Genomic DNA, 26242 nt, shown 5'->3' with positions numbered 1-26242 from the left:
ACTGCACTTATCTTTCCGATGAGCTTATTGAATACCGGACGTTTGTTCTTATTTTTATTTATTTTTAATTTTCTATATCAAAGTCTAAGTGTATCAACCGTAATCATTTCCGTATTCGATCATTTTACGATAATATTCGTCTCGAAATATGGAGTAGTTTTCAGAAACAAAATGTGCCGTGTGTTTAAGGTTTTCGATTTAATCACACAACAACAATACAGAGTATATTACAGATATAATATCCGAATTTTCTTTCACTTTAACGAGACAGTAACATTCGATGGCTGTAAATCATAAGCAGATACAGATATCAGGTTTGGGTGTCGCGATGAGTTTCTCTCGATGATGAGCCGATGAAAAGATGAACGCTTTCTCTCATTCTACTCTTCGAAAGTTACTCGAACTTTAAAAGTGATTTCCTCGCGCGTAATTTCTGAAGAATTTATTATCTTGTAGACGTTTTAAGTGATCAGGGTAACAACGGCGTACGAAAGGTATTATTTCCGAGTTCACCCTTTTAACATTCCCATAATTTCGCTGTATATTCGAGTGTATATATAATATATTATATTATACGCGCGGAAACGCGTGAATCTCAGGAAGGGGGCAATCACAATCATTGCACTGGAAAAATTGTAAAATGTATCTGAACTACATTAATGTGGAGCTCCAACAGCGTTGATCGAGCAGTCATTGCGTATGAAATGTAATTTTCGAATATACGATAGTAATAAAAAAAGAAAAGAGTTTAAAATCTTCGTTCTTCATATCTTTGGGAATAAGAAATCAGAATTCTTAATCTCAACCGCGTACAGAATTTAAAAGGATGGATAGGATGAATATTTTTAGATATGCTGAACATTAAATATACGTTTCGTACGCAACGATTTGACATTAGGGGTCGGAGAACTCCTAGTTAGAAAGAAATCTGTCGTTACGAGTACGGGAGCTAGCGCTACGTAATTTCTCTGTCAAGTTGTAAAACAACATGGACTTTCCAAATACGAGCCTTCTTTAATCCTATACATATATCTTCGAGGCTTAACTTCGAGTAGCGCATTGAGACTAACATTCTAATTATGTCTTTTTGGTACGTCGCTGCCTGGCCTAGTTTGGGGCCCTCGCGAGAAATAATCTTCCTGTGACTAGAGTATTTTTATCAAGTTGCGAATATTGCATGTAAAAGAACCGCAGTGTTCTTTACACAGTCGCTAAAACTAAGACTGTTTTATCAAATAAATAAATACGTTATATATAATATAAATAATAAATTTAAAAATCACTAAATTTTGCCTATATGTAATATAATGTACATGTAAATAGTTTAAAGAGGATTTAAACTATTCTAAATGCAGAATTTTATAAAAAAAATATCTATGTACAAAAGAACAAATTAATAACATTGCACTAAAAAGTCATGAATATGTAAATTGAATCCGTAAGATCCGTAGATGAATCTAAGGAGTGATACAGCGTGATTTGGAAAGCAATTGCGCAAATAAACGCCTAGACTACTACAATAAGACTATTACAGTGAACACGAACGAAGGTTGCTTAATTAGCTTTTTCCTTTTCCATTATTGCTTACGTAAGAATTGGCAAAGGAAGATTTGAGAAACGTAAAGATGATTTAACGAAAATTCACAATAGAAATTTACAATTTTAAAGATAGAAGTAGATGAACGTTTTACAAAACCCTCGTGTTTTGCAGAGTGAGAAAGAAAGTTTTCGTATCTGTTATTAAAATATCCGCTTTAATTGTCTTGTACGCTTCTTTCATTCAAATATTCCTTTTAAATGAAATAATCTCTTCTAGGAGTTATAGAGAAATGAAGTTACTGCACCATGTTAATATGAGTCATTTGACTAGAGAAAGAGATAGAGTATAATACATTAAAATCTACATTGATATCCATTTTTCTTCACGATAATCTTCTAGTATCAACAATAATCGCAAAATTGCACTGTAAGTTCGAAGAAAAATTCAAAATAAATATAAAATTGATATTGTAACATCTTTTCTGACAAGATTATTGAAATCGGGGATATACCAACCGATAAAAATTTTCGGTTTTTTTAATATAAATTTTAAATGGTATCTTGTTAAATTATCCAAAAAAACACGTACTCAGATTCATAACTATGCACTATGTTCAGAATGGCACACCCACTCGAAATTCATTTTAATTAAATTGAATTAAATAAATACTGCCTAAATTAATTTAATAAATTAATAATAATATATTATTAATTCTAGTATCAACAGCTGCTTTTGCATCTCTAGATCATTCTGATTGTAAATCGTTACCTTAAATTCATAAAATTAATATAAACAATCTCTTTTCCTACAAACGTAAAAGTATCTGAAAGTTGACTCAGTCTTTCAAAGTTCTTTAGACTGTTGTCGTTTGAATTAATTGATATCGTGTACAATTTATATACAGGGTATCTTGAAATTAACTGTAAGTTAGGACATAGCATTACTTCTCGTGAAATTCGTCGAGTGAACAGCACGAAAAGCCATTAGATTCGAAATTATTGCTAACAAAGATCGATTTTCTTAGTTTCGCAAGAGATAACTTAGCGTGCCTATTTACCTTGGAATACCACGTGCAATCTCTCTCCTTTCGAAAAACTTAACAGGCATTATTAAACCTCCTTTCTGGAACATTCTTCAACTCTCCATGTGATCTGAATTTTCATTTTTAAATTAATATTTACAACTATATAATTCTCTAAATTAATATAGTTTTGAATAAATTTGTTTAAATTAATATCTCGGGGATTAGCGGGATACGGTGGTTTCCTTCGGGTTGTATCGAGCTACGTCGTTTCGAGTCTAGTGTACGAAGAAGGAACGTCGATTTCTGTTTGGAAATTCATATCTTTCTCAACGCGTGTAAGACGGACTACGACTCGCGGTACAGCTGGATCGATGACTCGAAACGGACCAGTTGCTGTGCCTGCTGCTCTCGGAACTACTCGGCGACGAGGGTGGTGTCGGTGTTGGTCGGTGATACGGGATCGGACGTTTCCTCGCGCTAAAACGAATCCCCGTTAGTATAACACAGCACCTTCGTGATGAAGAACACATGTTATTTACAATTGTTAATTTTGAAAGCGCGAGAGATGATAAAATATTCATCATTCTCTTGTTCTGCTTATTAGCAAAGATTGAGTTAATTATGAATAACAATATTAAAAATTAGGGATAACAATGACAGTAATTATCAATGATGTTAATAATAAAGATATAAAACAGTTATTATTATTCGTTAGACATCTCAGACTAATAATATAAATTAGTTCTAAATAGTGATAATTAATAATTAGACATTTAGTTAACAATAATGATTACCAATAGTTGACAATCCTTGATAATCTTACTCGTTAGCATGTAATCTACTGCATCGATTAATTTATATTCCGATAAGAAAAGTTCGCTTATCATTGTAAAAATTAAAACAGATAGCTGAATACACACGCAACAAAAATAAATAAGCAAGCTGCAGAGAAACGAGAACCGTGCAAAATAAAAATGTGACAACTCACCTGTCTGCGAAATGTTTCTCTGGAGAATGCAGTGGCGCGAGAAACACTCAGAAACCGCAAAAATATTAAACTAAGAAAATTATAATTAAGAAATTATAAACCGAGGAAAAAAATTCGCTTTTGCCGGAAAATATTTTTTATTCAGCAATTGACAATAAAATAAAAAGGTATCTTCTACTGCATGTGTAAGACAACAATTTCATTTACAATATTTATAAAGGAAAACATACACGCATGCTATATCTACATGATGTTCGTGGGGCAATTATACAAGTGATTTGATTAGAAAAAAAAGAAAGAGGGAGGAAGAAAAAAGAGATTACATAAATGAAAAATCTAAACATACGAAATAAAAGATAAACGCTAAGTTATTCTAAGAGCGAGATTATTGACAATTACGACTGCTAGTAACATTTGGTCATAGTTTACATGAAACTTTCCTGCTTCCGTCATTACACTTGTTACATTTGAATGAACTCTCGATTACATAGTTATATTGTAATTAACCGTCATATATACTACATACGCCTCTTAACTAGAGCTCCCTAGTACACGTGTAATTCGTGTATTTAACTTATCCGTGTTTTAACCCGTGTACGAATTTAAAGAATCTTCATTTACGTGAATCCGTGAACACGTGAATGTGACACGTGTTCACGAATACCCGTGAACGTGACACATGTACACGAATATTCGTGTATGTGACATGTGTAAACGTGTAGCCGTGATGGTGAGGTACACGTGAATGAAGGTACCTTAAATCCTTGTACACGGATTACGTGTATACGTGAATCTTAAAACACGTGCAATCGAAAACTCTACACTACAACACCTTGACTGTCAAACGTTGATCGAGATATTTTTATTCGCCAGATATAAAAACCATTGAATGATGTTCATTAGTTATTTAGAAGTTAGAAATAATATTAATCAGTACATCCATTCAATACAGAATTAAATTCTATTATAAAGTCTGTGATACCGAGATAATCACGTTGCTTTACCCCTAAGCAATACAAATGAAAGATACTACATTAATTAATACAAAGGCTATTAATTCCGGGCGATCAACGTGTTAATTGCAAGTCTCTAAACTTCTTAAAAGGAAAATTCAATAAGTCTATATATATATATCAGACTTTTATTGCTATATATATAAATATATATATATATATATGCTGTGCGAAGCCATAACTCTATCTTCTATGCCTGTCCTTTGATCTGTCCCTGTAGGACATAATAAATACAATATTAGCACACCGAAAATCGAGATCCTTAATCGTGTTGGCAAACATTATCCGTCTTTCGCGGAAAAGTCTCTTCAATATTTATTTTTACTGCAAACGTTGAACAGTTCTTCATAAAAATTATCTCTTAAGTATTTCTTTTCTTTTTTTAAATAGTGATACGATATATACATAATAACAAAACTCTAATAACAAAAGAAATGTGAACTAAACAAAAGTGTAACTAATAAGAGTGTCAAATTGAAGTCTACAATTACGGTGGTCAACTCGAGGAGCTCAGCGCGCGCGCGCGCGCGCATACAGAGTGCATGGTAAATATATATATGTATACATAAACTACCATGATAATGCAGCGCACATAGTCTCGCGATACCTACCTTGTGATACGCCGTCTGTCCAAGAAGCTGGGTGAACCGTGACGCCGAGGTATCGACGGTGAGCGTGATCTACTGGAGGCAGAGCTGCTGGAGCTGGAGCGGGAGGATCGACTGGAGACGCTGCTCGACGATCTGGATGAACTGGAAAAGCTTCTACCTCGACTGTGCCTGAAAAGACGTAGAGACATGCAAAGCGGGAAGAGCTGAAGAGGGAGAAGACACGCGTAACGTTTTTGTATGATTTCAATAATTTTACCGGAACTGGTCACGGCAAATTACGAGCTCTTACCTAGCGGAGGAACGTGAGCTGCTTCTACTGTGACTGCGCTTGTCCTTGTCCCTGGATATCCTCGATGCCGATCGCGAGCGACTCTTGGATTTCTTCGACAATGAACGGCTGTGTGATCTCTTCTTCGACAACGACCTACTTCTTGACTTTGACAGAGAAGAGCGACTGCGCGACCTCCTCTTCGACAACGATCGATTCCTGCTTCTAGACCGCGACGCGGACTTCTTGCATCTCGAGGGCGATCTCGACGCGCTTGAGCGTTTTGACTCCACCGAGGAAGATCTCGATCGGGGCGAGCGCTGCTGCTTTGTTCTCGCCTTGGGTGACGACTTCTTCGCTCTAGAGGCCGATCTGGAGGTCGATCGTCGTCCGGGCGATGCCGATGACTTCTTGCCTCGCGAACGGGACCGCGACTTCTTGTCCCCGGACGGCGATCTGGAAGACCTCACTTTGTCCGCGACGGACGGCGATCTTGTGCATGATCTCGATGCCGATCTGGAGTACGATTTGCCTTTCTTCGGCGACCTCGAGCGACGATTCGATCTAGCTAACGAAATGTTCAGCAAAGATGGCGGCGAGTCACTGGGCGAACGCAGTTTCATTATCATATTATCCTCTCGAGATATCGCGGTAGGAGAGGCGTCCTTCTTCGAAGGCGGCGAGTCTCTTTTGCCGGTGGAACTCGGCGATCTTGAAAATTGACTGTTTGGCTTAGCCTTCGTGCCAGGAGATGTGGAATCGATCTTGTCGAACAATGGCTGAGGCAACGGCAGCGGTGGCGGTGACTCGCTTGGCGATCTGATCTTAATCGCCGCCTCCTCTCGGGTGAGAGGTAGAGCCGGCGAGGGCGATCTACTGGACACCGGCGACTGAATAACCGGTAGAGCCTGTACAACTGGTTCCTTTGATTTGGATCTATCTCGAATCGGTACAGTTGAATTCTGTGCAATGGTTTTTGGCGGTTCGTTCGGTAGAGCGATATTTAACACATCTTCTCGCCTCTCGATCTTAATCTTCGTAGGACTGATCACCTTCTTCTCTAGCGTCTCCCGCGCCTTCGCTGCCAGGCCGCTCTGCAGTCGTTTTAACGTGTTCAGTTCTATAATCCTTCTCTCTTCGTCTTCCTCCTGCTGTTGCTGCTTGCTGGGCTCGTCGTCAGCCAGATCGGCCTCATCCTCGCTCGACGATCTCAGACTCACCCTAGGCGCGACCGCTATCTGCTGCATTTTCCTGCTTCTCGACGTCGAGCGCGACTTCGCCTTGTCGCCCTTAGTCTTCTTCTTCTGATCCCGTCGCGGCTTCCGATCCTCCAGAATCTCCTTGTAGCGCTCTGGATATTTTCTAAGTGGCGAATAGCTCAAGGTGGAGCGCGATCGGGACCGCCGGGAGCGCTGCTGTCGCCTCGCCGAGCGCGATCTTCGGCGAGAATCGGTCTCCCTACGTCTCACTGGCGGAGACACGGGTCTCCTGCGAGAGGATCCGTAACGATCATACTTGGAGCGGCTTCTGCTTCTGGACATAGAATGCCTACCGTGCTTTCTGGGTGATCTAGAATATCCTCGTCTTCGTTTAGGAGACGGACTCATACGACGTGACCTCGAGTACCTTCTAGGAGATCTTCCTCCTCCTCCTCCTCCTCCTCCTCCACCTCCTCCACCACCTCCACCTCCTCTATCTCTGTCTCTATCATTTTTTTCGCCTCTATCGCCTCTGCTCCTGGAGGATGATTTGTGTCGCCTGTTTGATGATATAGCAGGACTCCTGTTGTGATTTGCCGGCGATTTGTCCCGCTTCTCTGCCACGTTCTTCTTCGGCGAATCTTTCTTCGTTTTAGTAACAGCTGGTAGCGGCGGAGTCTCATTCCGAGATATGGTTGCTCGAGACAATATCTCTCGCTTCGGTGATCGGATCGATCGAGGAGGAAGTGGTTCTCGCGAGATCACGGTACTCTCGGAAACTTCATTTCTCAACGCCTTGTCCACTAGGATGTTTTTCTCATGTTTCACCGATTTTTTCGGTCTTTCCACGGAGCTGTAAGATAAATCCACATCAAATCAGAAATTAAAGAAGAGAATCAAATAACAATTCAAGCAAGTAAATTACTATTCAAAAATTGTTGATTTCCTACCAAGTGTTTGTAAAATAATAATCGTATGCAGAAATTAAAAAAAAAACAAGGGCAATTGACGTACCTGTCCGTGGAGCTGTCAGATGACTGGCGTTTCCGTTTAGCCGAAGTCTTCTTCTTCTAGAAGGAAATCCAACATGGATCAATATCGTTTATTGACTCCAATTAATAAACATCGATCATGCATTTGTCAAGAGTACAATGAAAAAAAATGCAACAAAAAAGGAACGACGTATTTAAAGAACTTTTCCGGAGTCTGCTCCTTTTGGATTTTCTAATCGCCAGTAAAAATGGATAAAGAAAAATAAGAATATAAAATAATTTATTCTAGAATATAAAATATATTATTTTGCACTTCTGGAAAAGGCTACAACTAGAAGAGAGAATATCTGTGTATATTTGTTTATCACATTGAAACCGTTTGCTATTCATTTTCTTCGAAGAGAGAAATCTTCGAGTAATAACAAATAAAGTGGCCAAATAAATCACTGGTTCTTTAAAGTAGAGATTGAACAAAGAGTTTTACAACCCCTTCCTATAAACATTGTAATGAAACAAGTTTGAAAGCTTTAGTTCATACAGAACTGTAATGGAACAAATGAACATTATGTGATTATTACAAATTAAATCTATGCAAAATGATATAATTATTATGTTACAGTAACCATCAAATTAATTATAATTTTTTTCAGATTAAATTACTTTCAAAGTTAAAATAATATGTATATGATTATAAGAATATAATTTAAAAAGTGTTAACTACGAGGTTTGCTTTTCCAGAACGCACATTAAATTGAAAGATTTCCATGGACACAGAGATTTGAAATCCTATTTGCCCTATTCTTTTAATCCTTCTCTTTATATAATCGCGGCAATTCTCTTTCAAGAATATATTCCAATGGGAATCTTTCATTTCAGCACAAGCAGTCTCCGAGATCGGTCTTCCGTAATTAATGTGTAATAGTGCTCGACATACAACGAGTGAGAAATAGAGAGGCTTTTACACAACAGTAAAATTTGTAAAATTCGAAAGTATACGAATACGTATGAATCCACAAAATTAGAAATTACATTGAGTAGCGGCATATCTGGTACTCACTCAGGGAATGTCTCCTGTCAAATGGCGCTGAATAATTACAAACAATACTGAGATTTATACTTTGAAATAATGAACTGTCGAAAAACTGGAAATCAGATGAAAAATCGTATGTACGCAAAATAACAAGCGAACCGGAGAGGATCAGCAAGGAGAAGAAGGAGACGATCATGCTATCCTTTTCGAGACAAGTGGCAAACTCAAGAGAAGTCAGATAAAACAATAGTGATCACCCTGCGTCAACCGGTTAACAAATTCAGAAGAAACAAACGAGAAACTAGAGACGTTGTCATGCACCTACTTTCACGTGCCGAAGTATATATAAATATATATGTAAAAAGAGAGAAACAGAGACAAAAAGAGAACGGGAACTTATGTTTAACTTTCTTCAAAGCGTCGTGCGTACCTCATGCTTGTCCTTTCCCTCGACTTTGAGCTTTTTCTTTCTCTTTTTCTTCTTCTTCTTTGACTCGGCCTCGGACGAGCTACGCAACGTCCATTCGTTATTTACTTTTACCATGTGATTTACGCATTAATTTTATAATCAATTTTAATCAAATGATCTTACATATCTGTACTAAAATAAGTCAATATTTTCTTTTTTTCGTAAAAAAAACCGAGTTAAATTAGTGAAACGTTGTGCAATAGAATATACTTTTATTTTAACAATATTCTTAATCAACATAAAAAAGTATCGTTATTACAATACGATAGATTTAAATAGATAAATTGACTGTCATTATTACTTGCTGTCATCGGAATCCTCGCTTGAGTCGCTGTCGGACGATGTGGCCTCGGTCTTTCTGTGCTTCCTCTCCTTCTTCTTCTTTTTGGACTTTTCTTTCTTCTTGCCGGACTTGGGGGATTCGGATCTATGAAATCGGAGATTGAACGATCGTTACAAGAGTCACGAGGCGGTCGTATCTTTGTTTTTGTCAAACAATATTTAGTCTTATATAACTCTTGCAGTGGGCGTCTTCCTGTCGACAAGTGCATACCTTTGTGCTGACAATATATAAAGAAAGCTGTAGTACACACAATCGGTCGTACGTGAAAAACAATTTTCCGTTCTATCGATATATCAACGTACAATATACACAAGCTATTCGCTTTAGAAATTATAACTTCCCACGATACAGAATTTGGAATACATTCCGCTCGCCGAGGAGGGATAACGATTTCAAGTTTTTAATCTCTTTCGTTAACACACTTTCTCAACGTCGAAGTAACTCGAATAAAAGCTTTATGCGGAGTACTTTCGAAATAATTAGGCGAGCCTTCGAGTGCATCTTGCGTTCGAACAAGATAGAAGTTGACGTCATGTGGCATATTGACATGAACTTTCCGCTCTCGTTTCTGGAGTTTCGTCCAAGTATCTCGAAAGTATTCACGAGATGAATTTTGCATCACATTGCTTAGTCTGGATTATGCAATAACAATGGAAAACAAAGAGGATAACGATGCGTATACAAGTGAGAGATTGTCCACAATATCGCGCGTATCGTAATAATTTAGGCTGACAAACCGACTACATAGCTCGCTTTGAAAGATCTGGTTTTACACTCATCTTCCCGAGGAGGCTCTTCCGACCTCGGGTCGCAACCCACAACCGCGAAAAACCACATCTTTCAACGAAGGTTTACGGAAGACAGGTATACGAAATATATATATAATACATAATATGAGGAGTATTGATATAAATATGGGATTAGCATTACCTTGATAACCATCGATAAGGACGGACTTGTCAGAAAAAAATAGAGAGATGACATTAACAACAAGCTTCATCGATAAACAACAACAGAGAGATAGAAATGTATGATTCTCGTTTTCTGCTTATGTTCATTCGCATTCTTTGCGCAAGTTTCTCTACGTTTTCAACATTTTTAACTTTCTTTCTCTGCGTTTACTGCGAAAACCCGCGTTCTTGTTACTTCGCCAACCCCCGGCAAACGTTTGCCCGTCGTTTGTTACGTTAGAAAATCATAATACGTCTCCATTGTTACAATTCTTATTAACTTTCTTCAACGTCTCTGTGTCTTTTATCAAATTCATTAATATGCCAATCTTCTTTAATACTTTTCACACAAATTATTTTCACAAAAGGGAATTAAGATTGCATGTTTACCGAGAACGATTTATACATTTAATTTCTAATCACAATTCACACAATTTGAATTTTTAATCTGACCGAAACGTAACAAACATTTGCCCGCGGGGAGATATCTATCGCGTGAGAAACAATCCCCCCCCCCCCCCAGAGAAAATCCCACCGTTCTAATCGCGCTCTTTGCACACGGCGCACGACGTTAAGCTCTTATCGAAGAGTGTGTTTCTGTCTTTCTTTTTTTTTTGCAAATTAATCGCGACGACCACACTTACCTACTGCGCCTACTGGGTAGGCACTCAGTCCTCCTCAGTTCTGTTTGAAACAGAGAAAGGTGTACGGGATATGAGACAGTAGGTGGTGAGTCATGAGTTTACAGTTCTGTAAATCCAGCTAAACGCGTAAAAAAAAACGGCAAAAGAGAGAGAGAAAGAGAGATAGAGTACGAGCGTTTGCAAAAAAACGAACAGTCTCGATTAACCGACATGGGAAGAGAAAGAGAAAAAAAGAGAGGAGACTTTCTACTCGGATCTTGGTCGCTTTCTTTTCTCTTTTCTGGGGTGTTCCGGAGGCGTGTGACGGGGCCGGGTGTGCGGTCTTGGAGCCTCGATTCGCATCTTACTCCGAGTCCGATACTTAAAACGAAAGCGAGAGAAAGAAAAAGAGAGAGAAAGAGAGAGAAAGAGAGAGAGATAGAAAGAAAGAGAGAGACAGAAAGAAAGGTCAATCAGTGGGATCGAATCCAGCCTCCATGGAACCGTGCGCGCACCGTTCACGTTATGCTGTACCTTTCCCGCTTGTGCTTCTTGGCCTTCTTCTTCTTGCCCGCGCTGCCGGAACGCTTCCGCTTCTTCTTCTCGCCGGTGGCCGCGGCGGCAACCACTTCCGGTATCGAGGGCAGCGGCGGCGGCGCCGGGCTCGGGGTGCGCACCAGCTCGTAGACCTTGCTCGCGGCGGCGGCGGCGGCCGCAGCGGCCCGCGCCTCCGCCTCGCGCGCGTGCCGCTCCGGGTCTAGGCTGCTGCCCTCCACGAAGAACTCGGAGATGCCGAACGCCTCGCGCAGCTTCGCGTTCTTCTCCTGCTGAGCCTCGGCGATCTGGTGCGTCTCACGCACACTGCAAGCGTAAAAACCCCCCGTTAGCATTCACGAGTGGAGAGAGTTTGCGCAAAATTGTAACAATAAATTAATCGTGTATCACTCGTTGAAACATAGTGGCGTGGAAATATGTCCAACGTTTTCAGTGAACGCGTACGGTGGGACGTTACTCATACCACCTTTAAATTTGTCTAATTTGTATTCCAAATAATTAAAGTAAAACTATTTTTCGCGATAAATTTAAAAATAGGAAATATTTGGACACTAACATCCTGTCACGGCTCTTTAGTCTTTATTCCTTCGAATTGGTGTTTACCACATAAGAGCCTTATGAATTTTATTGATTTGTAAAATGTTTCTTGTTGTAAATGTGCCCCAAAGAGATCTGCGGTTTTCAACCATTTTTAGAAATGTATAAGCCCACCGTTTGAGAGTAAAATCCATCCTAATCGTTGACACAATTGCAATCGCTGACGTATAATTAGTGACAATAATCGACACCGACCGGTTCTATGTTTACAAAGTCCTCGCAGAAGTCGCATTGTGATTAAATATCTCGCAGCTGATTACTCAATTATCGAATCAGACGTCAATCGCGTATAAAAGTCTAACGAGAGTGAACAATCGAGTTTCACGTAATTAGAATTAGTATCTTCGCATTTTCTAGACATTAACGATCATTTTGACCGAAATGTTTCTACATAATATGATTTACTGTACGGTTTACAGAGTCGAATTGGTTAGCTCGACACAACAGAATTGCGATCTTAGGCGCCGTATGTCCGAGCCATGAATCGTCACGGGTAGAACGTGAAATGCAAATGAGCAATTGAATCATATTCAACCGATCCACATGTATTTAACTGTCGTTTTCGCGTTCTCGAAATGTCGCCCCACTGTATCATCTTTGCTACCGACACGGTAACTGATAAGGCACACCCGATGGTTCACGATAACGAGAGTCGCGAGATCCTCCTGAAGGAGATCCTCCGAAGGATGATCTAGATCGCGTACCGCGTCGAGATCTTCACCGTCATCCCTCTAAGAGCGACGACCGCTTCTTCGGCGCTACAGCGGGATGGGGACGTCCGGACTTGGAAAAACACCCTGCGCGACACAACGGCGTCGTCCTTAACGGGCGTCGCGATGCTAATGACATAACACACTGCGGGACGACTAGAATGGCAAGCAGGGGCAGGAATCGCGCGGGTCCTCTCTCTCTCTCTCTCTCTCTCTCTCTCTCTCTCTCCCTCCCTCTCCTTCTCTCTCTCTACTTTTCCTGCGACGGTGAAAAGCGGTGAACCGGGGTCGAGCTGGGGGCGAGAGCCACCCCTGCGCGCCTGCACGCACGGCGCCGGAACCCGGCGGATCAATACAATCCAGCTGTTCTCTTTTCTGGCATCCCCTTTGCGCTGTAGAATCGCCGCCGGCGACTTACACCGAGTCGATCTGCCGCCAGAACGAGGACTCGGACGCGCGTGAAATAAACTGCGAGAAACCGTCTCTCCCTGTTTTCCAGAGATGCCTTCCCGTTATTATTGGGGGATCTTGTATCCTCGTAAAACTAAGCTTCGAATTACCGTTGCCGTCGAGTCTGCTACGATAAATTTCACGCAGGATCAACTCAAGATTTTATGCTTTCGTTATTTATCATCTTCTCTTCCGAAGCTCAGTCAAAATTACTCGCCCTGATATAAAATTACTCTCAGGAGAAATAATCGGAGACGTCGTTTACAGCGAGATAATCTCGCTATGTACTATTTGATACCATCATGTAAACTATTGTAAGCTATTTGACCATAATGTAAACTATACACCGGGGAAATGTGAAAAGTGATATTTATAACACCGTAATACCGATTAAAAATGAGCAAAGATTTGTTATTATAATTAATTCTCATTTCTCTACAAATACGCAATTGTCGTTACACATCTGTGATAGAGGATTTCAGGATCTCTTTTATTTCCACACCCCGGTGTACAGTCGTGAGATTAAACTGGGAGCTGACGCTGACAAAGGGATTCACCTGACGACGGAGCGCATGTTGCTTCGCCGTTCGGCAAGCAGGTGCAGCTGAATGCGCTGGCAACAACAGCAGTGTTGACGCTGCATCTGCAGCAGCTGCTGCTGCTGCTGCTGCTGCTTCCTCTTGCCACCGTTATTGGCCGCCGCGTAGTGCAGTTTGCGTTTGCGCGAGCGCTTCAGCACCTTTTGCCGGTCCAGCAGGAAGTTGCCGCCGCGCCAGAGCGTCTCGAAGAAGGCCCGGCCGTCGGCCGGGCCACGTCCGCGCGCGGGTTTCGCCGGCGACACCGTCGCCGACATTGCCATTCCTCGAAAATCCGGATGCAGCGACGAATAAAGATCCCTCCGAGATCCGCTCCTTCGAGAAATCTCGCTTGACGCGCTCTAACGTAGTACAGAACGATCGTAGAATTGATTGACCTCTAATGATCCGTCCAGTTTCGAGTCGAAAGGTCCCTCCCAGGATTTTGTCGTCTTTTACTCATAACGCTTTTCCTGACCGTAGATTTAGTCTTGATAGATTTTACCTTTTTTTATTTGTAGAAATAAAATTGTTGTTCCTCGTGTTTAGCACGGCACGGTGTAAAATAATTATTAGTCTCTCGTGAAAGGCGAAATTCTGATCGTAGAATTATCGCTGATTGTGCAGACTGGTTATAGATAATCTGCGGCGAAGTTTCTCCTCGACTTCTATCTTCCTCCGATTCTAATGGTCGATAGTTGTCTCAAGCGTGCCTGCGTGCCTCGTTCCTTCACCGTTTCTTATTTTACCACCTAAAATAGAGGAGACGGTGAATAATGTTGGCATGATAATATTAGGCTGCTAATTGAACTCGAGACGCCCCGTCGGTTGGTCCACGTTGCGCAAGTAGCTCCACGGCGCTTTATCCCTTCACGAAGGGAGCAGAAGGGATGAAGCGGAGATACAAGAGAAAGGGAAGATCGCGAGCGAAGATAATAGCTCTCTCTCTCTCCCCCTTCGCGCTTGCCGTCGCTGTTGCTTTTTGTACCCGCTGTCCCGGCTTTTCTAGATAGAACAATCATACGGCGACGGCGAGAATGATGACGACGATTACAATAACGAGTTCCGTCTCTCCCTTTCCTTGCGCGTCGTCCCACTTTGATATTCTTCAAGCGACTCTCATCATCTCATATCCGAGTGTTCCCGACAGCTTCACGATATTACAAATGTTTCCTTTACTTCATATTCCTTATAGACGTCTATTTTTACTTATTATTATGTTTTACTATATTGTTATCGTTACACTTCCTATTACTATCAGGAATAAATTATTATCGTCTATGTATTTTATAATTACTTTATTACTATTATAGTTCGCGCCGCTTGGACCGTTAAACGCCCTTTTTCTTATTCCGTACGTGGAAGAATATATAGCAATATGTAAATCCTCGCGTTGGAGACGTTGCTGTAAGCATTTTAACCGAGTTCAGGAAGACTTCAGATCAGGCACACGATTGTCGCCGTGCTTCTCTCTGTTAAGCCGAAGCAGAACGCTTGCCTTAGCGACGTACCGCCGGCTCGTCGCAGCCGGCGTCTTGGAGACACATGGATTTCGTAGAAAAAACTTTTTACATTTCTTTTTTAAGTGGAGACACGTGAGTCGGAAGATATATCTGCGTCTCTCTTTTGATATTCCTGACGAAGTGAAAATCGCGAGAGGAAGACGGGTGTGCGATACGAAATAAGATCTTTAATAAAGAAACGTTGGAGGAATTTAAGCGCCTCTCTTCCCTTCTCTTCTTTTCTATCGGCCTCTCTTCTTTCCAATTAAGATAGTCGAATTATTTCTACGTCGTGTACATTTCGATGTGCATTGTAAAAATTCGGATTCCAAAGATGCAGATGTCGATCTTCTTCGTTAATAATCCGGTCCCACTTAATAAGTATCTCTTCCCAGAGATTCCTCTTCATCTAAGATTACCAATATGTAATTAATACACGATATACGATATCTTCTCCACGTGCATTTAATATTACGATTTAGCCTGATGAAATATATACGACGAATACGATTTCCTTGAAGCTTTCCTCCCACTCAGGAACACTCAATCGACGTTCGATATCTTATTTTCTATACGTATCTACAGTTACAGTTCGTTCCAGTGAAATGCACGGTTCTTCTGGAGGAAATCTTGCGGATTTTTTCTTTCACTCGTCGACGGGCCGATATGTAGCAGGTAGATCTTCGTGTTTAGGCGTTATATATTCAAATGAAAATCGCGCGATCTTCCTCGCGGATTCCTCTCGCTCGGTTATCACAATCGATATCTTCTGCCGTAAGGTTGAACGGCGCGGAACCGCCGCTTGCTCCCGTGAGACTTTAACGCTAGACTTAAGCTCTACCTCGCGACGCGATAACTCGCGATAACTCTAACTCGAGACTTAGCACTTAGGAACGACCTAGAGGAGCGGGATAGTAAACCGCGCTACCCGATTAAGTTAAGCTAATGGAAGACTTTTTCGTGATTTGTTCCGCGGGGATTCGCGGCCGCGTCACATGGTCCTTCGCTCCGGCGGGGTCAACCCGAGATTAATCCGAGGGGACCCTCGGTGCACCGTCCGTCGGCTGCGCCGTGACGCCGGTCCATCCTCGCACTGAGGAGCCGGAAAAAGCTGCGGGCCACCGGAGAGCGAGAGATGCTGCTGTACCCTCTCTCTCTCTCTCTCCCACTTCTCGTCCTCCACCGCCCTGGATACACCCCCCTGCGTCGCCTCTCACCCTCCCGAGGCGCCGGCGCCATGGGGTACGTCGATATCGCGGATACAACCACCCACCCCTGTCCTCCGTCGGTCCGGAGGTCGCCATGGAGTGCGACGCGTCCCCGCCCTCTGCTCTATCTCGCGTATATCTCGGCCCTAACTCTGGTATCTCTCTCAATACTTTGCAAGAGAGAACGAGTAGAATTTAAATAATTTAAGTTGACGATCGCCAGTAGTGGCGTAACAATCGCAATTCTTGAAAATTATTGGCTCTATTTTCCTGCGTTTGCTTCTCAATTATTATAGATAATACATCTGCAGGACAATAAGACTCTCTTGTATCTTCTCCAAAAAGCGATATCATTCGGACTTAACAGTGTCCATTAACGTCAATCTAATAATAATTGTTTTCTCTACGTCTGTCTCTTATTAATTAATATTCCAGATTGAAGACAATGATACGTGTCACATTGATAAAATGATACACAGTTGGATTTTTATGCCATTGCGTTAAACAATTCCCCTTTGATGTTTTCAAGAACTTCAGTTTCGGTCTGAATATGAAGAACTTTTTGTACGCCTTAAAATATAATAGAAGATATCTAATCTTTTTTAATGTGCCCCAATTTCTCTTTCAGAAACGTTGTCGACCTTAAAACTGTTTCTTTGTATCGTATTTATCATTATGCTTAATTTGCAGTAAAAATCGTACAGTTACTCAAATTTAAACGGCAGCTACGAAATAACCAGGATTTCTGTAAGACGTGTCGCAAACCTTCTGAACGTCTCTTGAGGATTTTCAGGAAGCATACAGATTCTGTAAATATATTTTCTCGCAATATGTCGCACTTGGGAAAACTTTCCTTTAGCGCGGGATCGAATAAAGCCGAGGCAGAGAGATCTCAAGAAGCTCAGACACGTCTTAACGTCATATATGCCAGATTTCACCTGGTCCGCGCGCCGTCAGGATTATCCTGGATTTGGCTGACAGAAATCAATAGAAAGGCGAAAACTCTCTTTCCTTACAATTTTACGCACTTCTTCAAAAATATTCTAAGCCAATCTTTTTCTCAGTTAACAAAATCGTTACATTTACTGTTAAATTTCAGATTGTGTAATTTAATGTCTTATAACATTGGACAATTATATAGCGCTATTAATATACTTACATCTTCTAATTAATGTAATATTTTTTTCTTACTTTCTTACTAATTTACACAAAACGATTACTTATGTAACAGAGCAATTAATTTTCACTTTAACGATACTCGACTTTTTATTTACCCATCTGTTATTCCAATTAATTTGGTCGTTTTATACTTGCTATGCTCCGATTAGTTTATTCCGCATTACATCACGTCTTAGCTAATGTATTTATAATTCGTTGCATAATAACCGTTTTCGAGTTTAAGAAAATAAGAAAAACGAAGGAAACTGGGTGAAATGTACTTACTTAACACGGCCAAATTCATCTTGCGGCGTGGACATCTTGACATCGCTCCCCATTAACAACGATCTGTAGGATTCCACCTTATTCTGTATTTCCTCGATTGTAAATCTGTAATCCACAGCAGAAAAAAACAAGAATGTACCAACTCTCACGCAAGTCTGTTCTGCATTTCTGTATTAACTATTTCAATTACGAATCCATCATTAAAATTGTAATTGCAAAACGTATAAAAATTAAACATCTATATTATATACATTTTTTTATTTATAGTACATGGGTCAGGTTTATATTATACGTTACATAATTTAGATCAGAATCATGTTGGTCTAATTCCCAAGCAGCTTTCGTACTTTCGGACTTAAATTAGATTGTAAGCTGTAATAGGATTTGCCTTGTCCACCTTTGGCTTCAATAGTTGAAACATAATGCAATTATCAACAATTCTGCTGGAAGACTCTACGATTGCATCGCTAACGATTATGTCGGTAATTATCATAGATATTTAAGATATTGGAACAATTATAAGAGCCAAGTCGTAAGATCTTGGTGCAAATTGTGCGTTTGAACGATTTTAAAAAACGCGACTATTAGAACGGAGGAAAAATATCGATATCATTTTAAAGTGTAGAATATTAATGGTGTTAAGTGAAAAAATATAATGTATGAATAATTACCCTTGATCTTCCAAGATGTCGGCCAACTCCGCGCACTTGAGCTCGACTTTTCTCTTTCTGACATGATCCAAAATATCCTTGTTCGGCTGCTTGTTCAGCTGATCGATCTTGGTCTCCTCCGCCTTATAGGCGACCTTGTCCTTGTTCTTACGCACGATCGCCCAGTTTCTCTGAACGTGTCCATTGGTGCCGGAGCCGCGTGGAGTTTGAAGCCCAATGCCATTGTACATCTCGACTCACTTCTGCGAATCAGAGATAAAGAAGCTTGCTCCAGTTAGGAGATCGACAAATCAAATATCTGACGGTGAAATAACGTCGAGCTCCAAACGAACAGCGAAAAGAGCCCTTGGTACCATCTCGAAAGTGAAAAGATTTTATACCGAAAACATTTTATATTCCGCAAGAATTGATCTCTTTGAGTCGGTTCACCGTTCGCCTAATTGCTTACGTAGACCGTGAGCGTTTTGCCGGATTACAACACATCTCGCCGAGAAGTGAACACAAATCCAGGCAGAAAGACCTGCGTCCACGACGCTGGAACTTGGTCCAAGTTCTAGTTTCGAGAGATGCCTAGCCAATCAACTTGCAGCTATTCCATAAAAGCTGCAAATTGATCGGCTACACGTTCTCTCTCGGAACTAGAACTTGGACCAAGTCCTAGCGTCGTGGCCACGGGCCTGAAGAGAGGAATAAAAGTTCCACCTCGCGATCTGTTCCTTGTAACTGCACTACATTGTGGCCAAAACGAGCGTACAATCGGAAATTGAATAGGAAAGAGAAAAGAACGATACAAGCCCAGTTGCAAAGAACAATCCTCATCGATACATCAATCGTGAACCTTCGAGTCGCATTTACGCGATCGGTTCCGCACACCGTCTACGAAATCAATGGCCGGCCAGCAGGTGAGTCGCCAGAGATCGCGGAGGAGGCAAAGAACACGGCGACCCGAGAACGGGTCGAGCCACGTCGGCGGACGGCGACGTTACCGCGATATCGGGTCACCCGACGACACCAAGTATCTGACGAGAATCCCGAATGATCGTCGGGGCGCTTAGGTTAGAGTAACTCACACAGTATAATCAATTATCGATCCGGCTGGCGCGGCGCTGCGCAAATCTCCACTCGTTCGAACGGAGGCCCCGGCGGCTTGGCTTCCTCTGGTCGGCGGCGTGGTCTTACCTGGTGCCCGTCGATCGCCGTAGAGCCGTTCACGTTCCCGCGGGCTGGCGACCTGTCTCTCCCCGCGCCCGAACGACGACGCTAAAACGGAGAGCCCTCGGAGACGAGGGACTTGCGCGCACACGAAGCGAGCGCCCTTTTAGACCGTTGCGACCTCTCCGATATTCCCCGGCGATCCTCGGCGATCCTCGGCAATCTTCGCCGCGTCACGTTCGCCACGGACTAGGTGCTCTATCGAAGACCGGCGGACTCTCGGGAAAGTTTCCTCCCGGCTAGCAGACGGATCTTAATTGGAATGGCTGCGCGCCTGCGCTTCTCGCCATTGGCCGTGTTCAGATATCAGTGGTTCAGGAGGCTCGATCCGACGCACACGTAGGCGGGCGATCGTCGCGCCGTTCGCGACCATGTCCGACGTCCCGTCCTGTCGCTCCGGTCGCCCCCTCGGCCCGACGACGATTGCGTCAAGACGTCGTGCTCCGAGGTGGAGCGTGCGAAACGCCTAACACCCCGGCGGCGAGAGAGTGCGTGTGTTGCCCCTCTCCGCGGGGTGTTGCCGTGTTTTTGGATGTGTGCCCGTCGCCCCTTCTGCTCCGCCGCACGCCCTCCGCGCCTCCGCGCCGCGTTGCTGCTGAAATCACAGCGGTGGTAATCCGACGCCACGATTGGGGACAACCGCGCGCGCTGACGATGACGGACGAGATGTAGATCCCCCGTCGCAGCGGGGCGGAGGCGGAGACCTGCGTGACGACGTCGTGTCATTTTGGAGTAGACGATCGTATCGATCCCCGATCGCGGGCGATGCGTCCTCGTGTTGTTGTTAAACCGCGGACCCCAGCACGTCGGTAGAGAGCCGCCCGTCGGACGAGAGAGATGGAGATCCTCGGCGACTACGAGTACAATCCCAAAGACCTGATCGGCACCGGCGCCTTCGCCGTCGTCTTCAGGGGCAGGCATCGCAAAGTGAGCGCCGTCCAGTTTCTCACCAACGCAGATTGATTGGTCAAATTACAAGCTGCTAGAGAGAGAGATATATATATATGTATATATATGTATTAAAGAAAAACGCACATATATATATATATGTGTGTATGCGCGTTTCTTTAATATATATTTCTTTGTGAAGATTCCATTGTTCTAGTAGAATCTACCGCGTCTGAAACTTCTTTGTGTAAAGCTTTATCAAGATAGATAGCGTGTTATCTTAGATGGAAAGGAGCTTTCTTTATATAGAACTTAGTTAAGAGAGTGATACAAATGCAATGTCTGTATATGCAACGTCTCATAAGGTTCTGAGATGTTTAACGTAAAACTTTGTTGTTTTAGTGTCTTAAAAAGAAACCTGCTTATTTGAGATTTCTTTGTGAAGTGTAGTATTGTCTCGTAAGACGGCGTGTCGTATATTGAACAGATGTCAGCTTCAAGATCTACACTTTGACATTTTTTAATTTCATTTAATTCGAATAAATACTTTTTTTAATTAATTTAAATCACTTTGGTCCATTGCGAGAGCTGCAATATTAATTAACCGAGTGACAGTGATTGTATCTAGCTGCTTTGTATTTTGCAGAAACCAAATCTAGTAGTGGCTATCAAAAGTATCACGAAGAAGACCTTGGCCAAGTCGCAAGACTTGCTGAAGAAGGAGATCAAGATCCTAAAGGTACACCTCTTGTGCTCATAACGGATTTCGAAATTTTATAACGAAAAGGAGAGAGAAATATTGACAAATGTTAAAAAATACATTTGCCGTGAATATTGCGCGAAATTTTTACTATGGGAAAATTATTCTTCGTCTTACAGGCATTAACTAAGCTGCATCACGAGAATGTTGTCGCACTGTATGATTGTAAGGTAAGACACACTGTCGCATTTACAAAGACATATGATATGAATATATTATCATGAAAATATTATAATCGATGTCTTCTCGATGCAGGAATCTAATCATAACGTCTTCCTGGTTATGGAATATTGCAATGGTGGAGATCTGGGAGATTATTTAAACGGTGAGCACTCGCGACCTTAAAACAACCGCACGATAACTGAGCCAAAGAAAAAAGAAGCTGTTAATGGAACTTTAATGCGTTATAGGACGAACGGGTTTCATGTGTAAATAATTTATATATATTTTTTTTAATAGCAAAAGGTACTCTTTCCGAAGATACCATCAGGCTGTTCCTCAAGCAGTTGGTTCGCGCGATGAAGGTACTGCATGCCAAAGGGATAGTCCACAGAGATCTCAAGCCGCAGAATATCCTGTTGAATCACAACTGTGGCAAAGCCTGTCCACAGCCACACGAAATAACACTGAAGATAGGTGAGAGCATTTCCGAAGGTCTGTTCGCGTTGCATACCTCAACGACCAATACCGTCACTTAAATCTTTAATAAAATGACGTTATATTAATTGTTGGGGCAAACAGGAGCATGTGGCGCATGCGACGCGAACAAATCTGCGAGTCTGTATTAAATGTGATTCTTTTCCAGATTTGATCTCTGATAAAAATGTGTCTCTTTTTGTTTCAGCGGATTTTGGTTTTGCTAGGTTCCTGCAGGAAGGCGTGATGGCTGCGACTTTGTGCGGATCGCCGATGTACATGGCACCCGAAGTCATTATGTCTCTTCAATACGACGCCAAGGCGGATCTGTGGTCCGTTGGCACCATATTGTATCAATGTCTCACCGGAAAGGCACCGCATCCTGCGAATAATCCTCATGCACTCAAGTCGATCTACGAGAACACTGTTAATCTTGTTCCTAGGTACAGAGATGTGTAATATTTAATAGGAATGTTTCATTCTCTTTCGCGTTAGTGTCTTTAATTTACATTGGAATTAGATGAAAAAAAAAGATCTGAATTTTATATAATATATGTAATTGAAATGTTTCTTTGTAAAACAGTGGATTCTTCATATTCTTATGGATTTTTTTCATTACATCACCATGTCTATTTTACTCATACTAACTTTTCGTCTTCTTCAATTTCTTAATCTGGTTTTTCTCGAAATCGGCAATTTTCTTATTTTACACTAAGAAGAAAATTAGAGTAGAAAATGTAAGTGAGAAAGTATCAAAGTCTCCTTCTTTTAGTATACCGCCTGGAACATCACCCGAGCTGACGAATCTCTTGATGGGCCTGTTGAGGCGCGAAGCGACTGACCGCATGGATTTCGACCAGTTCTTTGGTCACCCGTTCCTCACGGGTGTCCGAGAGAGTCCAAGTCCAAGCCCTGTACCTGCCGAGCTGCCGGCGTCCCCGGGGACAATGGCGATTCCGATCGAGGAAGGAACGCCGATTGTCAACAGATCGGAGCCCGAAACGACGGAGACTCCTTGCTCCAGTCCCGAGGATGACTTTGTCCTTGTGCCGAGCGACATCAGTAGCGATACTGACAATAATCCGCCAGTCAAGTAAGTGTATAATTAGGTAATAACCTGAAAAAAAAACCAAGGAACGTTAGTAAAAGTTGCGAAAAAGTTTTAATAATAATCGAGAAGAATCTAATCTTTATATATTTTCACATTTACTTTATTATGTAGGTATAAAATATTTTATTAGAAGGTGTATGTGCCTGAACATTCATCTGTGATTATTTTCCAGATATACCAAGCAAATCAGTAGGGAAGCTGTCAGTCCACCCCGACCATGCTTATCGAAATTGGGCGAGTACGTGACATTTTGTTACACTTTATGGGTTTATAACTTTACAAAAATTGCAAACTTTTTAATGCCAACGTTATTATCCGCTAGATATACCAGACAGACTAGCAGGGAAGCTATCAGTCCACCCAGACCGTGCTACCTGCCGATCTCTGAGCCGATTCCTGTTCCATGCCAACGAAACGCAGTGGCCCAGCATCCACCGCAGTCTCCCTCGACGAATGCCATCCGTTCCGGCAGTAGCGTCGTACCTCGCTCACAACCGATCAGCATGAAACGCAGCGCGGACTCCCACAGAGGTCACCCGCCGGACATCGGCTCCCTCAGTCCGCCTAGCGTGCAGTTTGTCATCGGCACTCCACCCGGTAGAAGGTATGACGTGCCCTTGAACGAGTCAAAAATAATTCTTCTTTCTTTTCTCTCTTTGCAAGTTCTTAAGTAATCTAAATTATAAAATTTTGCATTGTTATCTTTCTCAAAGAATAATCGCATGATTTTTATGGAATTTCATTTTAAAGAATCTTGATTTATCTAAATCTTTTATTTGGTTGCACTTTGTACACTATCAATAGAAAAAAACTAATCATTACGATGTAATGATTAACAGTCTATTAATTTCGAGTCACTGTACATTTATTAAAATTGTTTGTAAGCTTTCACCGAATTATATATTTTTTTTTTGTTTTATTAAAGGTCCAAACTTTTGATTAATTTCCCATGTCCGGAAATTTTCAAGTGTAAACTAAACAAGAATAGGAAAATAAAAGTTAATTTATCAACAATTAGATTAAGCGAGACTCCACCGCCGCCCAACACCTGGCAGGTCAGTCCCGTAGCGAGACACTCGCACACGCCGAGCGGAACCTCGCCGTTGCGGCGTTCCACGGGTAATAACAGCGCGTCCTCGCCGTTGCTCACAGGTCCGCTGGCGGTGCTTGGCTCGCCCACCTCGCGAGCTTTTCAAGACAACAACAACACACTCAGGCATTCGCCTGTCATACCCTTCGGCACTAGGGCCGTCACCCTTCCGGAAATATCTGGTAATCCTCTGATCATTTTTATATAAATTTCATCGACTGGAGCAACGTATTGCGATCTGCAGAATATTGTGTACCTCAGTAACATCCATTAACTTACACTTTAATAATTCTAATCCATTGATTATGTTCCTCGAAAATATACATATCATATTATTATAGATAGGAAAAGAAAACTGTCTTTTATCTAATAACTCTGTTAATTATTCATTTCGTCTGTAGAAGCCGGTAGTTTCCAAAGTCTCTTCCCGGATATGCCGACGACAATCGATGATCGTCCATTAACGTTTATCGCGCCGGAGCTACCAGAGGAGACGCTGATGGAGCGCGAGCACAACGAGATCCTGGCCAAACTGAACTTCGTCGTGGCGTTGTGCGAATGCGTGTGCGAAGTCGCCAGATCCAGGGCTGGCCCGCTCGGCAATATCGAGCAACCGGCGCCTCTCGAACAGGCTGGCAATGCAGCCACCAGGAAACGCGCCGAGCAGGTCATCCTTCTGGTACGAGCCCTTCAGTGGCTCAGCTCCGGCCTGAATCTGGCCACTCAGGAACTCAAAGCTGGAAGGCTGCAACCGACAGCCACCGTGAAGGAAGGTAAATGCGATTCCCGTTGTCGTAGTACTTACGCAAGTTTAACAGATTCTTATTTTTCAAGTTTACCAAATATTTGACCGGCGTCTCGCCTTCGCCATTTCTCATTGTAATCCATTTCTTAATTTTCTATGATATCTCTAACAAGAGATCATGCATATTCAAATTGTAAATTTTGTTGGTCTATGAGTTACTTATAAACTATATTTAAATTGCACGCCTTTAACATTGCAGTTGTCAGTACCATGAACGAGAAATTCAAGTCGTGTTTGATGGAATGCAAACAACTGAATAGCGTGGGGCTTCTTCGTCAAACAGGAGCTACGGCGGACAAGATACTGTACAATCATGCGATTCACATGGTACTGAATAACTATATATTTCTTAATTGCGCTTATCGCCTCCAATTTCCTTGGAGTCTAAAAATATGTCTGTGCTTTTAGCAATTGAAAAATGAATACAATGTTACCATTGATCTGGCATTCGAAGTATTTGATGTGATTATTTGTGCAGTGTCAATCGGCGGCATTGGATGAGCTGTTCGGAAAAGGCGGCGAATGTTTCCAGCGATATCACACGGCGCAGATATTATTGCATTCGTTAGCGCAACATGTCAGCCATAGTCAGGACCGAGCTCTGCTTATCAAATGTATGTTTTGTCTCCGCGCCGATCGAATCTTCATCGAATCGTAGAGAAATCTGTACTTCTTGTCTTTTTAAATTATTTTGAGAGATTTTGAGAGATTGAAAGATATATTTAATAGTAGTAAACATGTATATCATCGCACAATGTATGCAATTTCTTTTTCTCAATTTATATTAAAAATTTTTGCTATGAAAATACCTTTGCACATCAACTAAATATTTACTTGCCAATTTAATAATTATATTTATCAATCGTAGTATCTATTATGTAACAAATAACAGATATTTGTTAGGTCTCTTTTTCGCTCGTTGAAAATTAACGCTAAAAGTTAGATTATCTCGCCGATATAATTTTTGCACAATCTATCG

General features: G+C 41.8%; 3 protein-coding genes across 5 annotated transcripts in view; 1 reads left to right on the top strand and 2 right to left on the bottom strand.

The window, feature by feature from the left end:
* Positions 1–179: 179 nt before the first annotated feature.
* LOC105565347 (serine/arginine repetitive matrix protein 2-like) lies at positions 180–20282 on the bottom strand. Its single transcript, XM_012018463.1, has 11 exons — positions 19832–20282; positions 18762–19003; positions 18091–18195; positions 11585–11911; positions 9436–9561; positions 9096–9174; positions 7658–7713; positions 7132–7496; positions 5466–7101; positions 5177–5344; positions 180–3041 (listed from the first exon to the last, which is right to left on the bottom strand). Exons 2-11 carry the CDS (start codon positions 18989–18991, stop codon positions 2891–2893), a joined length of 3243 nt encoding a protein of 1080 aa, XP_011873853.1. The 5' UTR covers positions 18992–19003; positions 19832–20282; the 3' UTR covers positions 180–2890.
* Positions 20283–20474: 192 nt separating this feature from the next.
* Positions 20475–26236, top strand: LOC105565348 (serine/threonine-protein kinase ULK2). Of its 3 annotated transcripts, none has more exons than XM_012018465.1 (13): positions 20475–20900; positions 21508–21600; positions 21741–21791; positions 21877–21946; positions 22087–22257; positions 22466–22700; positions 23030–23350; positions 23541–23606; positions 23691–23972; positions 24387–24640; positions 24860–25231; positions 25463–25590; positions 25742–26236. In XM_012018465.1, exons 1-13 carry the CDS (start codon positions 20811–20813, stop codon positions 25919–25921), a joined length of 2313 nt encoding a protein of 770 aa, XP_011873855.1. In that variant the 5' UTR covers positions 20475–20810; the 3' UTR covers positions 25922–26236. The 3 variants fall into 3 exon arrangements, with proteins under 3 accessions (XP_011873855.1, XP_011873854.1, XP_011873856.1); XM_012018464.1 differs by having other exon boundaries at positions 20529–20900; positions 22081–22257; XM_012018466.1 differs by lacking the exon at positions 20475–20900 and adding an exon at positions 21185–21226 and having other exon boundaries at positions 22081–22257.
* LOC105565386 (translocator protein) overlaps positions 26122–26242 on the bottom strand; it is a 5552-nt gene continuing 5431 nt past the window's right edge. Inside the window, exon 4 of the mRNA XM_012018532.1 lies at positions 26122–26134. Within this exon, the coding sequence (XP_011873922.1) occupies positions 26122–26134 (13 nt within the window). The remainder of the gene's footprint in view (positions 26135–26242) is intronic.

Source organism: Vollenhovia emeryi, unplaced genomic scaffold, assembly GCF_000949405.1.
Source record: "Vollenhovia emeryi isolate VEMERY1.0 unplaced genomic scaffold, V.emery_V1.0 DF939153.1, whole genome shotgun sequence".
NCBI lineage: Eukaryota > Metazoa > Arthropoda > Insecta > Hymenoptera > Formicidae > Vollenhovia > Vollenhovia emeryi.
This window is presented reverse-complemented; position numbering and strand designations above follow the sequence as displayed.

Coding starts and splice junctions, on each gene's coding strand:
- LOC105565347 (XM_012018463.1), bottom strand. CDS start 18,991: ATGTACAATGGCATTGGGCTTCAAACTCCACGCGGCTCCGGCACCAAT. Junction 11,912..18,090: donor GATGAATTTGGCCGTGTTAA/GTAAGTACATTT, acceptor TTACGCTTGCAG/TGTGCGTGAGACGCACCAGA. Junction 9,175..9,435: donor GAGGATTCCGATGACAGCAA/GTAATAATGACA, acceptor GACGTTGCGTAG/CTCGTCCGAGGCCGAGTCAA.
- LOC105565348 (XM_012018464.1), top strand. CDS start 20,811: ATGGAGATCCTCGGCGACTACGAGTACAATCCCAAAGACCTGATCGGC. Junction 22,701..23,029: donor ACTGTTAATCTTGTTCCTAG/GTACAGAGATGT, acceptor TCCTTCTTTTAG/TATACCGCCTGGAACATCAC. Junction 23,973..24,386: donor GGCACTCCACCCGGTAGAAG/GTATGACGTGCC, acceptor ATCAACAATTAG/ATTAAGCGAGACTCCACCGC.